The 13,860-nt window shown below is 50.3% G+C and overlaps 5 protein-coding genes across 5 annotated transcripts; 2 read left to right on the top strand and 3 right to left on the bottom strand.

The window, feature by feature from the left end:
• Positions 1-3,487: 3,487 nt before the first annotated feature.
• POX_e06400 (Heat shock 70 kDa protein) lies at positions 3,488-5,395 on the top strand (the record flags this gene model as incomplete). Its single annotated transcript, XM_050115222.1, has 1 exon — positions 3,488-5,395. One exon carries the CDS (start codon positions 3,488-3,490, stop codon positions 5,393-5,395), a length of 1,908 nt encoding a protein of 635 aa, XP_049967682.1.
• Positions 5,396-6,669: 1,274 nt separating this feature from the next.
• Positions 6,670-7,157, bottom strand: POX_e06399 (uncharacterized protein; the record flags this gene model as incomplete). Its single annotated transcript, XM_050115221.1, has 2 exons — positions 6,670-6,847; positions 7,135-7,157. The coding sequence occupies 2 exons, from the start codon at positions 7,155-7,157 to the stop codon at positions 6,670-6,672; spliced, it is 201 nt and encodes a 66-aa protein (XP_049967681.1).
• Positions 7,158-7,849: 692 nt separating this feature from the next.
• POX_e06398 (Mitochondrial GTP/GDP carrier protein 1) lies at positions 7,850-9,311 on the bottom strand (the record flags this gene model as incomplete). Its single annotated transcript, XM_050115220.1, has 7 exons — positions 7,850-8,185; positions 8,272-8,449; positions 8,533-8,666; positions 8,747-8,860; positions 8,941-8,982; positions 9,042-9,079; positions 9,224-9,311. 7 exons carry the CDS (start codon positions 9,309-9,311, stop codon positions 7,850-7,852), a joined length of 930 nt encoding a protein of 309 aa, XP_049967680.1.
• A 1,268-nt stretch (positions 9,312-10,579) lies between these two features.
• POX_e06397 (uncharacterized protein) lies at positions 10,580-11,269 on the top strand (the record flags this gene model as incomplete). The annotated part of the gene is made up of 2 exons (XM_050115219.1): positions 10,580-10,778; positions 10,833-11,269. 2 exons carry the CDS (start codon positions 10,580-10,582, stop codon positions 11,267-11,269), a joined length of 636 nt encoding a protein of 211 aa, XP_049967679.1.
• A 1,725-nt stretch (positions 11,270-12,994) lies between these two features.
• POX_e06396 (Autophagy-related protein 8) lies at positions 12,995-13,625 on the bottom strand (the record flags this gene model as incomplete). Its single annotated transcript, XM_050115218.1, has 3 exons — positions 12,995-13,028; positions 13,142-13,374; positions 13,536-13,625. The coding sequence occupies 3 exons, from the start codon at positions 13,623-13,625 to the stop codon at positions 12,995-12,997; spliced, it is 357 nt and encodes a 118-aa protein (XP_049967678.1).
• Positions 13,626-13,860: the final 235 nt, after the last annotated feature.

Genomic DNA, 13,860 nt, shown 5'->3' with positions numbered 1-13,860 from the left:
GCCGTGTCGAGACTTCGGAAATCTCGATGGAACCAATCGAACGGCTGCATCCACGGTTCCATTCCAGTTGGATTGGAGGAAGTACTCGGCCCGAAGAGGCGTCTCCGGCGGGCATGATGAGATACCAAGCAACCACCGATCCAAAAGCTTGAAGAGCTTAGATGGCACTGAAAGGATTAGAGTTTGTGAGCCAGTCAGAATGGGCGCCGATGGCGTTATCAGTCCGGTGCGCCCAGGGACGGTTAGTGCCGCCGGCAGTGGACGTCTCCACTGCCTGAACGAGGGAACTCAGTCCGATCTTTGAGGTGTGTGATCCAGGATGCTTGAGTTTTAGTGTGTCACTGGCGGGTTTGATTTGTCACATTTCCATCTGGAAAGAAGAGGCAAGTCGGATCCTAGTTTGTGTCGCATCGATATGTCCAGTGTGGGGTTGTTCGATTGGGTGAGGCCACTCATGGACCTCTGCGGGCGAAGGTCACGAGTCAGAACTCCGGAAGGGTCGTAACAATCCTATCGCACAGTTCCTGCAAAGGGAGGACTCGCAGGAGAGGCTTTCGGAAGTTTGCCGTCACTGCATCAATGCTGTGATTTCTCGGTTCAGGTGGTTTGTTTTTTTCTTTTTTGTTCTATATTTGACTTTCAGATCTTTCGTGTTCCTCGTCTTTTTTGGACTTTCTCCACCGGGCTCCGCTCAACAACAGGAGCCGGATTTCTGTCAAGCGCGGCGGGCCATCAAGAACCATCACTACATATGGACGCCTGCAACATCGTCATGTACTGATGTCGATAAACCGTATCGAATTCGTATTGCATTTTCAACAAGAGACGAGGGCGCAGCGTGCTCCACATCTTCTTGGCTAGCCGATTCGGGCCTTCAATGATCGATAGGGCTTTGGATGGATTCGGACTTGGGTACTTTCTAGTCTCACGCGGACCTACCTAGGAGGGGGTAAGACAGCTCAAGTGGGAGTAAGCTATGTAAATTCTAGCTTCCTATCCTCTACAGTGTTCCAGGACAGTGGACACTGTCCACTGGATACTCTCTGGACCATCTCGTTGACCAGGGATCCCAGCAACATAACTTTCGGGGTATGAATATAGTGATAAGATTGGGTCTAAATTAGTTACACAGTGCCGTCTGGACATTCTTACAGATTTGATGATTCAGTGGCTCACTTCCATTTTCATGGTACTCTTCCGTCGGCCACGTTTTGCCTCTCATCTTTCCCCTGGATTTTCCCACGTGGAGCGCAGCCATGATCTTTGCTCCTGTCCCGAGCCGTTGTGGATATATCTTCCCTAGCGAGCAGAACAACGTAAGCAAAATGATACAGAGATACCTCCCACCCAATGCCTGGACTTTTCCGAGGATCAGGAGATGCTGATACTGCCCATCAGCCGATCAATCAAAATCTTCTGAAACAATCAGCTCTTTGTAAGAGGACAGGTGGGCCTATCATCATTAAAAAAAGCTCGGTAGTAATCTTGGCCACGATAACTTCAGCAAGTACTCGGCCTCGGAGAAACGCTCCTGGCTCGCGATGGTACACTGCTCGAAAGTTCTGCGCGGCATCCACTCCACGGTCTTTCGGCTCAACTTCTACTAAGCCGAGTTGCCTCGCCACTGGAGATCCCCTGGTGTGGCAATTCAAAGTACGCATTCAGTGTAGTAGAGATCTTCAAAACTCGAGCTCTTTGTGGGTACTGTAAGAATCAGGGTTGTTCCGTGCAATCCATCTTCCGAGTGGGTACCATCGAAGGAGTATGTTGTAGGTAGCCCTGTCAATGGCACAATACCTGGAAAATCAGATGGCATACCTTTTTCTGATTTTGATTCTTCAGCAACCTTGAAGCATCTTTTGCCCTGAACCGCAACATGAAGGAGTGACAACCTCAGGTACGCATTAATGCACCGGTTTTCTGATTTTGTATTATCTATCTCTCACAGGTTGAAAGGTGGACTACCTCAATACGATCCCTCTCTATGCGAAAACAATCCCAAAGCTAGATCCCCGGCCCCCATGTGTATCGCCTACACTTGGCCACATGCCAAGAACTTTAGGGACTTCCGGCCGTTGGGATTATCAGAATGATCAAACATGGTTGGCACGATGAATTTGAATAGGAGAAGAAGGCCTATGAGAGATTGCAACGCCCTTCAGGATCCATGATACCCACCTTTTGGGGCCAAGGGGACGTTCAACAGCACCCTCTATCATCATCATTTCCGAGGTGATTGGAGATCCACTCCAAGACCTTGCTCATAGCGGGGGTCCCTACAATTGCATTGGAATGGCTTCGACGTCCGCTCAGAAAGGTTCTGGGGCTGTTGCATTCGTGCGCAGCAGAGTATCTGGACCAGTGACCGGACAAATCTGGTCAGTGCGAGACGGGACAGGCCATGATTGTTGATTTGGAGCACGTAGAGTATCCACCGATCCTTGAAGATTGGAAAGAAAGTATGAATGGTGGCGGTGTGGGTTCTCTGTGATGTCTTTTCAGCGACATCAGAGAACAGGTGAACGCGGAGTCCGTACCGAAGAGTAAGCTTATGCCTAAAGTAGGTCTATGTCAGCCGTGGGTGGCCTGAGCGCCGGGGCCAAAAAAAAAGAGGAAGAAAAAAAACCAAAGTTGATTGCCCACTGATCAAGGCTGCAACACACGTGAGCGTTGCACGTGGGATTGTTTGGAAATGGATTGTGCGCATAACGCTGGGGGCGCATTATGACCCTTGGGAGGTCTGGCGATCGGCTGATCGAAAAACACAGAGAAGGAGAGACAAAGTCCATGCAATCATTATGACGCCGGAAAGAAGCTGTACCGTCACAATACACCATTCTGCGGCCCTGTCTGCCGATGTGGAACTGCCCAACTGCATTCAGATCGTAAGAATAGCCTGTTATTTACCGTGGCATACGGTATTGTCATTCGCTGGCAAAGTCTTCTTTGGGAGGGCAAAAGTCTTCCCATCATTCATCCCACCATCGATTACATCATCTCCTGCCCCGCCAAAAAAATATTTCCTTCGAACATCAAACCATCTGAATAGAAAGTTGAGCTCTCCGACAGCAATTGAGCCGCTTTGCGTAGGATCTCAAACCATCTCGTAGCTTCTTGCAATCAAAGGTATCCACTAGATCCCTCTGGAAGGGCCGGGGAGTCTCCTGAAAGACTCAATGTGTCAGTTGCTGGGGCAAAGAAGGCCATGGAACCGGATGGATGCTCGTGGAAGCTCCCCTGCTAGAAGCTTCTGAGCAATACACCGCTCAGTATATAGAAGGATTTCGCTACCCAGACTCTGACCAGTCTTTCTTCTTCCTCCCAGATTTCAATCAAGTTTTTAATCCTCCTTCTACCTCCACAACACTTTCTCCTCTACTACATCTACACAGAGAGAGAGATCCTTTACGAGTTTTCTTGTTTTCACGACCACACAAAAGTTCTCCCTCCTTTTTTCCTCTCCTCTACATAAACACACACATTCATCATGGCCCCCGCCGTCGGTATTGACTTGGGTACCACCTACTCCTGTGTGGGTGTGTTCCGTGATGACCGCATTGAGATCATTGCCAACGACCAGGGTAACCGTACTACTCCCTCTTTCGTTGCCTTCACCGACACCGAGCGTCTCATCGGTGATGCCGCCAAGAACCAGGTTGCCATGAACCCTCACAACACCGTCTTCGATGCCAAGCGTCTTATTGGTCGTCGTTTTGAGGATGCTGAGGTTCAGGCCGATATGAAGCACTGGCCCTTCAAGGTCGTTGAGAAGGCCACCAAGCCCATCATCGAGGTCGAGTTCAAGGGTGAGAGCAAGCAGTTCACCCCCGAGGAGATCTCTGCCATGATCCTCGTCAAGATGCGTGAGACCGCTGAGGCCTACCTCGGTGGCACCGTCAACAACGCTGTCATCACTGTCCCCGCCTACTTCAACGACTCCCAGCGTCAGGCTACCAAGGACGCCGGTCTCATTGCCGGTCTTAACGTCCTCCGTATCATCAACGAGCCCACTGCCGCCGCTATTGCCTACGGTCTTGACAAGAAGGTTGAGGGTGAGCGCAACGTCCTCATCTTCGATCTTGGTGGTGGTACCTTCGATGTGTCCCTCCTGACCATCGAGGAGGGTATCTTCGAGGTCAAGTCCACTGCCGGTGACACTCACCTGGGTGGTGAGGACTTTGACAACCGTCTCGTCAACCACTTCGTCAACGAGTTCAAGCGTAAGCACAAGAAGGACCTGACCACCAACGCTCGTGCCCTCCGCCGTCTCCGCACTGCTTGCGAGCGTGCCAAGCGTACCCTCTCTTCCGCTGCCCAGACCTCCATCGAGATCGACTCTCTCTTCGAGGGTATCGACTTCTACACCTCCATCACCCGTGCCCGTTTCGAGGAGCTCTGCCAGGACCTCTTCCGCTCCACCATGGAGCCCGTCGAGCGTGTCCTCCGTGACGCCAAGATCGACAAGGCCTCTGTCCACGAGATTGTCCTCGTCGGTGGTTCCACCCGTATTCCCAAGATCCAGAAGCTCGTCTCCGATTTCTTCAACAAGGATGCCAACAAGTCCATCAACCCCGATGAGGCTGTTGCCTACGGTGCTGCCGTCCAGGCCGCTATCCTGTCTGGTGACACTTCCTCCAAGTCCACTAACGAGATCCTCCTGCTCGACGTTGCTCCCCTGTCTCTCGGTATCGAGACCGCTGGTGGTGTCATGACTCCTCTGATCAAGCGCAACACCACCATCCCCACCAAGAAGTCCGAGACCTTCTCCACCTACTCTGACAACCAGCCCGGTGTCCTGATCCAGGTGTTCGAGGGTGAGCGTGCCCGCACCAAGGACAACAACCTGCTCGGCAAGTTCGAGCTTACCGGCATTCCCCCCGCCCCCCGTGGTGTTCCCCAGATCGAGGTCGTTTTCGATCTTGATGCCAACGGAATCATGAACGTCTCCGCCGTCGAGAAGGGCACTGGTAAGACCAACAAGATTACCATCACCAACGACAAGGGCCGTCTGTCCAAGGAGGAGATTGAGCGCATGCTGTCCGAGGCTGAGAAGTACAAGGCCGAGGACGAGGCTGAGGCTGGCCGTATCCAGGCTAAGAACGGTCTCGAGTCCTACGCCTATTCCCTCAAGAACACTCTCTCTGAGGGCAAGCTCCAGATCTCCGAGGATGACAAGAAGAAGGTTGAGGACAAGATCAACGAGGTCATCTCTTGGCTCGACAACAACCAGACCGCCGAGAAGGACGAGTACGAGTCCCAGCAGAAGGAGCTTGAGGGTGTTGCCAACCCCATCATCTCCGCTGCCTATGGTGGTGCCGCTCCCGGTGGCGCCCCCGGCGGTGCTGCTCCCCGCCCCGCTGACGATGTTGAGGAGAAGCCCGAGGAGCTTGACTAAACGTCTCGCCCTGAAATGGTTTTCTGATGCATCGAAGCACTTCTTATTGCCCTTTTGACCCTTTGACAACACATGAGAATTTTTTCTTTCCCTTGTCATGGAATTCTTCGTTGACTCTGGGAAATTTGGCTAATTGGGCTTGTGATTAATCTTTTTTATTTTTCATGCCTTGTTTTACGACTTATGGGATATTCGAGTTTTCATTTTTACCCCTTTTCGCTTTGTTCTCACTTTTTTTTGTGATTCCTGATTGCATAGATACAAGGTTATCTCCCCACTGGTGATTTAAAAATTTTCATCCCAGTGACAATCAAAAATATTTTAATTCAACCTTTGGTCTCCTCTTCTATAAATAAAGTAAACCGGTACAACGTGCAAGGGTAGTATCCACCACACAGACCGCTACCCAGTGCGCATCAAGCTCTACCTGTCATTCATGGTAGTAGACATAGCTAGACCTTTTCCAACCACATCGCCAGCGTCTGGAATACCTTAGCCCTGGTCCCTATCTCGATTCTCGAGCAGCTCGAAACTCCTTCCAAGTACATTAGAGACACAGTACTCATCAATCCATCTATCCGCTCACTCCCTTGGCAAATCCACTATTTATAACTTGACCTCCAATATATAGCCATGTGTTAAATACACAAAGAGTGGGAAGCTGGGCATCCGCACTATATCCTTCTCCAGAATGTCCATTCCCCAGTTGTATTCCTCTTGGGAACGTCAATTAGTCAGGTACCCCGGTACAAAATCGATCTTACTCGACAGATGTTCGAATTCTGAATACACCCTTTGGAGATATGAGTGAATCTTAACCTAAGTAGGTTAGGTCAGGTGGACCAATTGAACAATTGGAGGTCGACATCGGTATATCGGGAGTAGGTAACCTTACTTTCCTTAGGTGTGTACACCTTCTGATCTATCAGAGATCGAGTACTCTACGTGACTCCCCCGCCGTCTACTCTCTACTACCTACCTATGCCCAGTCCAGTAGAAGTACCATCAACATGGTCAATCATCAAAAGGGTTTCAAAAGTCCCAATTTTCCACCAAACGCCATGTGGCAAGGGACCTTTGTCAAAAAAAAAAAAAGAATATATTATGCTCTTCCTGCCTCCTTTTCTTCCTTTTTCATCACTCGTATCCAGGGTCCCCTCCTGACTTGCCCACTTCCCTCCTTGGAAAAGAAGCACAGAAAGTCGTCCTAGTGATGATGATAAACATAACCACAGTACCAACGACACCACCAATCTCCAGCTCAAAAAACCCCGTCACAGATCTTGAAAATCCCCATTCCACCAGCGCTGCAAGCGCCGCTGACCCAATTGCACTACGGTGCCGTATCCAATCTCCGAGGCCTTGTCGGGGGTTTTCTCGATTTGATCGCGGCGGATGCGTGAGAATGCAGCGGCGATGCCCATGGTTAGGGCGAAGATGGGGTCGCCGACTCTGTGAGGTGGTCTGCGCGTTAGATTCTGGGATAGATGGGGATGGGGATGGAAGTTAGAGGTCGTTGGATGTGTATAGGTGGAAGTGTATAAGGGGTTGGACTGGTGTATGTGCAGGTCGGTGGGAAAGGGAAAAGGTAGAAAGCTGGGAGCTTAGGAGCTGGGAGGGGGGAGGGAGTGTTTGCGATAGAGGAAAGTGAAGAGAGGGTGTTTCATGATGTGAATACGTCAATATTGACGCAGATGGAGGGGAGCTAGAGACAGAGACGGATTCAGAGCATCTCGTACCTGGACAAGAGATAGACGGCCATTGTGTCAATTGCGTGACTGGACAAACCACTCAGATCAGCCGGGTCCTTCTGGGAGAGTCGATGGCGATGGCGGAGAGAGCCGCATAATCACGTGATGCGACGCGCATACGGATGCGGAACCGGGGGGTTTTTGCAGTGCGGAGGAAATGAGTTGCGACGACTGGGGAATGGAGGTGAATTTGGATTGTTTACTTGGAGGATGAGGGTTGGTACCTCTCGAGAATGACCAATTTCAAATCAGGATTGGAAATGGTACCATGATCATGCAGAAAAAACAATATTCGTCGCTTTCTTCATTTCTCACAAGACATCATCACTCGATAAAATAAACAAGATCTAATGGGAAAAAGGGGGCGGGCCAAAAAAAAGATACACAAGCAGTCCAAGGAAAAGGATAGGTCATGAATATCATGAGAGACCACACCAGAAACGAAGACGCCGGAAGAAGAGGGAGATGAAAATAATGAAGTATGATCGGAGAAGTGATGCCACGAAACTGAAAAAAGGGGGAGGAAGGGGGAGAGTATTTTCCGAAGATGAACGCCGCGGCTGCTGAGAGGGAGAGGTGAAGAGTGTGTCACCCATCTTGACCCCCAATCTATTGATATTAAAATGGTTCACTGTTTTCGTGTTTCTTTTTTTCCCGGTTTCTGTGTTCACACACAAAAAGCAAAAAACCGACTTCAGCGCTTTTATACAACCTGGCCAAAGGCTGGGATCAGAGTCTGGGCGAGCCAGAAGCTGAACACCAGCTTGGGACCAGTCATCAGAAGCTTGGGGGTCAGACCCTTGAAGAAGGACGGGAAGCCCTCATTCTTCATCATGTTGGAGACAATCCGGAAGCCGGACTCGGGGTTCTCGAAGTTGCGGTTTTGGATGCGGGTCTTGATCACGTCGAGAGGAGCGGAGACGACCAACGAGGCGCTAGCACCGCAGACGGAGGCAACAAAGTTCTGGGACCAGCTGGCCTTGTTGTAATCCTTGAGGCTGTAGATGTACTCCTTGGCGAAGGCAGAACCACCGAAGAGCTAGCGTCAAGGCAAAAAAAAAAGATTCAGGATTAGCGCGTGCAACAGGTCAATCGGATGGTGACAGGCATGGAAAAAGAGCTTACAGCAAAGGATCCGGGGGCGTTACGGGCGGCGGTCCAACCGGCACCACGGTAAAGACCCATACCCTCATCGGAAATGATCTTGAACAGACCACGGCCGCGGAAGGCCTCGGGGTTGGTCTGACGCTTGATCTTCAGGACATCCAGGGGCAGAAGGACAATTTCTCCGATACCGATCAAACTAGCACTCATGGTTAGTGCCAGCTTCCAACAGCGTGCGTTCCTCATTGGGTTGTCCCTCCTCTGGAGAGATCTATGACTCACCTGCCAGCAGTCGCGTGCATGATAGCCTTGCCATTGCCCTTTCCGAATGCGTTATCAAAGGCGGCACCGTGGTGCTGAGCCAGGTAGTCACGGGCGAAGGGCTGACCACCATACTTGTAGATACGCTGAAGGACCTATTACACCGACAGACACCAAATTAGTGACCTGGATCACCATGAGAACCCGTCGCGCCATTGTGGGGGGATTTTTTTACCTTGTATCCAGCGGCGTATCCCAGACCGGGGAACAGGGAAGTGAACTTGCGGCCAACGGCAGCATCGGCGTACTCCCGGAAGACGACCTTGTTGAACTCGGACGCGGAGGAGATCTGGGCATCAATTCAAGTCAGCCGCCCCATTCCATGCGCAAACAACGATCTTCCCCGTCCTGTTCACACCGAATACGTACTCGGGTCTGGTTGCTCATCAAACGTTTCGCCGTGGTATCAACCTGTAAAGGGGTTAGGTGATGCGATGATATGTGTTTTTTGGAGATCAATTGAGTCATACGGGATGGAAGACCATCAGCTCGGCGATACCAGCACAGCCTGAGGAAATTCAATGCAATTAGCAACCGTGCACAGAATATCTCTCTGTTTCAACCTGTCGCCATTCTGCATCTTTTCTTCCCTCCTTCTCCCCCCGTTTCTCGCGCGTGCGCTCTGACGGGAATGAACGTGTGTTGATCTTACCAGAACCAAGCAGACGAGCGGTGGCAGACTCCTTCTTGGCGTCCTTGGAGGCGGCGCCAGCACCGGCTTGAGCAATAGCAGGAGACATTGTGCTGTTTATTTTCGGGTGAAGGATGAGGGATGGAGAGGTAGGAAGAGAAGCGAACAGCCAAAAAAAAAAAGGACCCAGAGACAATTGACGTACAAGAAACACGAGATCTCCCCAGGAACGAAGGGAAACATGTGCCTGAAAATTTTATCGGAACGACTCGGGTGGGCCGCTAGTCCCCATTGGGATCCGGCGTCGGAGCTCAGCCGTGGATGCTCACGAGTCATCGTCAAGTACTCTCCCATAGTCGGATGGCGTGGGAGGTACCTCCCCATTGATCTTACTGATAAGCCCAGTCATCACCCGTCGACGATAAGACCGGCCCCTTGGCGGAAGTCCAGCGGGTCTCTAACACGCAGTCCGGACTCGACTTGTGGTTGAATGGATTCGTTACGCATGCATGACTGCATCTCATCATCACCTAAAACAACACATAGGATACCTTGTACCAGACATTTGAAGCTGTCCATGATAGACTGTGATATTGATACTAGAGAGGAAAACATGTCCTGTTCCCTTTCTACTGTTTGGATCTTACGAGGCGCTAGCGGGTGCTCACCCGCTGCACAGTGAGAAAGTCGGGGGGGGGGTATGGGGAGGATCTCTGCGGCGCATATTGTATCCTGAATCCCAATCACCAAACGACCTTACTCAACAGGCTACATATATCAGTCCATCATGTCGCCATGAGCATCATCGGCCGGTGCAGTGTGCCTCTGCACTCAGTATCAGCTTCATCATCACCGCCACCACCACAGGCATCACTTGAATAAGTCTATTGCCTCAGGCAACCACACCTCTACTCGACGCACATGGACGCGACACAAACTCCACAGCCATCCGGCCTGCATCCACTCACCACCCAGTCTCTCCCCTCAACAGCCACACTCCCAGTCAATCGTCACCCAATCAGTCCCAGCGATAAACTTTGGTCGATATTAACTGCTCTGCACATCCTGGCCGCACCGATGTCATGATAGTCCGCACACACTTAATTGGAATGCCAACGTCCTCGACCAGCGCAATGACTCGTCATCATGCCACCGACGTCATCTAAGCCTCGCTGGTCAACATGGCACTGTATATATATATATATGAAATGATGCACACGGCCACCTGAGCCACGCTTGAGTAGATCTATGAATTAAAAAAAAAAAACAACCTCCAGAACTTCTCAACTTGACATACACTCAGTCTACCTGAAGATCATTTTCATTATCAAATTTTCTCTACCATCTACCCTGGTTGATCGTCCTTCTTCTTCCAAAATGAGTTCCTCATCCTCCTCAAGCAACAACTTCAACCCTCTCGCCGGCAACAAAAAGCCCGAGGAGCAGAGACAAACCTACACCGAGTGGGCCAAGGAGACATACAATGATCAATATGAGAAATGGATGCCCTGGATGGAAGACCAATACCTGAAGTGGTTTGGCAAAGGTGACAACAAGGCTTCGTATGCCACAAAGGGTATGTTTCCACACCAACTCTCACACCCTCCAGAGTTGAACTATGAACTATAAGGTTCCTGGCATCTACGCAACCTTTCTCCCTTTGAACTCACATGGAAGAATTCCCCCAAGGCTAACCTTCCTTTTCCTTCCGTTCTTCGCTCGTTTCTATTAGATACCCTCTCCAACACCAAAGTCACTGGTATCAACCAAGTAGACCAGCTCCAAGATGACACCAACAATCTCATTGGCAACCAACTCGGTGAGAACGGACTCCTAAAGCCCGTGGGACAGTTCGTCTCCAAGGAAGGCATCAACCGTGCCGAGCGCAACGGCAAAGATGAATCTGGGTCCTACGCCGGTCCTGCATCTGGAGTATGGGAGAAGAGCAAAGAGGGTGCGGGTAATGTTGGCTCGGGGCTGGCATCGGGTGCGGAGTCCGCGTCGAATGCCACGATAGGCAATATCCCTGGTGTCAAGGGAATTATGGGGGGTGGTGAGAAGAAATGAGATAGTTTCGAAGCCTAGTGGAAGTTTGTTTTTGGTTTAGCCCTGGGGGATTGGAAGGAAGGCCTTTCTATGTACTTTTGCGTTGCTTTCGTGTCTCTTATATTCCTTGAAGAGAGAGAGAGAGGCTTAATCTAATGGTAGTGAACATGCAATCATGTTGAGACATCTGAATTACCGGATGTGGTTCCTGGAATTCTACCGCTATTCGATGAGCGTCCCGATGTGCTCTTTACTCTGTACACTGGGTTAGTTGTTGTGCGTTTCCTGGGCATGAAATATCCGCATTCGTCCAACTCCCATCTGTATCTGATTCCTGACCAGGTTAATGCTGCCTGGAATTATGGAGGCTGAGTCGGTGATATACCCATCATTGATATGATGGTGTGAAAAAGCATGCATTTTGGGGGGGGCTTTTTCAACCAACATGAAGGTTCTACCATTCTCGACGGCCATTCTTCAGACTCTCATGTTCTTGACGTATAACCTACCTACCTTTTCTACAAAATCCCCACAGTCAAATACAACACACACAAGACCAAGATACATATACATACCATGAATATTGAAACATCCTACTACAGCAATTATGTAGTAGGTACTGACCTACCGTAATGCTGTACTAATACTCCTACTTGATCTCCCATCTCTTCGGCCTCGGCTACATTTCTTCCATAAACAAGAGTGATACTAGTCTTTCCCCCTTGAGATATCGGGAGAGAAATACATACATACCTCGTCCATTCCATATTAATGATTCCATCACTCATGCTTCACGGTGAATAGAACCCCAAAGTAGTATGCAACTTACATACCCAATTTCCACCGTTCAAATTCAGTCACACCCGGGGATAAACACCGACCTCACCGCTGCTACTCACTCGAGCCGAGAGCTCGATCCCTCGTTTCAAGGACAAAGAGAGCACATTACATCAATCTGATCTGCCTTGGGAATGTGTTAACAGGGTGCTGAGCGTTACTGGAAATTATCACTCGAACCTTTTAACTTCCACCGCTAGCTCGGATGAGATGCAATCCAGATCAATACTCTTTCGAGCCCTGCCCGACAAAAAGGTATGAAAGTACAAGGGCGATGAGACCCATCGATCGCACTCAGTTACAGCATGGGGTCCATCCATACGGCTCAGCCCGTCATAAGTTTTCTCTGTGAAGAAACTGGATGGAACGCTAGGTGGTAATGTCTAAGCTAAGGATGGTGGCCTCGAACCTGAGGCTTTCTCATTCTTGCCCTTTTTTTTCTTGTTTTCTGCGCAAGGGGGACAGCACACAAGCACAGTGTCGGCACAAACACATGGGCCGGCATACCAACTTGGTAGGTGTCAAACTTCTGCACACGAAAATTCGGCATGCGAGAATGCCAACGCAAATTGGATCTATACTTCATGAGCGACATGTCGATTTGAAGCTATCGAGGACTAGCTGTGAATTTCCACCGACTTCCTGGGGACAGAAAAGCCCGCAGGCAGATACGACCAAGCCTAGATGAACTCAAATTAAGAAAAAAAAAAAGGAGAGAAACAAGTCATATACGAAACACCCAAAAACGCCCCATGCCCAAGTGGAACGGAAAAGGACGAGAGAGACATTCTGGGAGTATTGCTTATCCCGCCGGAGCCACTGAGGCCCCCGCAAAGAAAACCCATACTTCCCATTACGGCATCATAATACGAGGATCAGGCGACAAGTCAAGAAGGATGCAATGAGCCCTCACAGGTCACCAAAGGTGTTCTCGCCGGAGTATCTGGTGAAAGTCAAGAAAGTCAGTACGGTGTGTCCTTCCGAGCCCCATGGAGAAGAATAGAAACGATAGAAACGCCGTGAAAGAGAGAGAAGGGGAGGGTGAATAAAACGTACGTAATGTATAGAAACCCGTCCTCATCCTTGTGTTCTTCGTAAATGCTGCTCATCAGCGCAGCCGTTGGTGGTAGGACCTCATCGACAAAGATGAAGATGGCCTTCTCGGGAGAGAGCTTGATGCGCTTGCGGATCACATAGACAAACTGACCGACGGTCAAGTCGGCAGGAACAAGGTACTTCTTCTTGTCGATGGTTGCGATATCTGACTTCTCAACCTTTTCGCAGATCACCTGGAGGAAACGGACGGGCGGTTAGTTACCGGAAGGAGCGGTGAGGGGAAAGATAAGGCGGCAATCCTGGTCTCCGACCGCAGCTTCACGACACAAGCCGTCTTTGAAGCTGGTTGACCCCCTCTGTAAACATCATCATCCTATTACCGGTGAACACTTACTGGAATACGGTCGGCATATTTCTGGCGAATACGCTCGGCCTCAGCCTTGCGCTTCTCAAAGGGATGCTCGTCCTTGAACTTGGAACGCATGGTGATGGATTGATAAGCTGATAAGTAAAGCGGGTCTGGATGCGGAGCGAGATGAGGAGAGAGAGAGCCGGAAGGCGTGTTGTAGCTGAACGGAGATCAGGGATGCAGAAGAGAGGTGAAATCTGCAAGCTCTGGATGAAGATCGAGAGTTGGGCGCCGAAAGTCGATGATCGATGGAAGAGTAAAGTCGTCAGATAGCAGAAGGGGGAGGAGAAGGAGGATGACCGAAAGGTAG

This window comes from Penicillium oxalicum, chromosome V (assembly GCF_001723175.1).
Source record: "Penicillium oxalicum strain HP7-1 chromosome V, whole genome shotgun sequence".
In the NCBI taxonomy this organism is placed as follows: Eukaryota; Fungi; Ascomycota; class Eurotiomycetes; order Eurotiales; family Aspergillaceae; genus Penicillium; species Penicillium oxalicum.
This window is presented reverse-complemented; position numbering and strand designations above follow the sequence as displayed.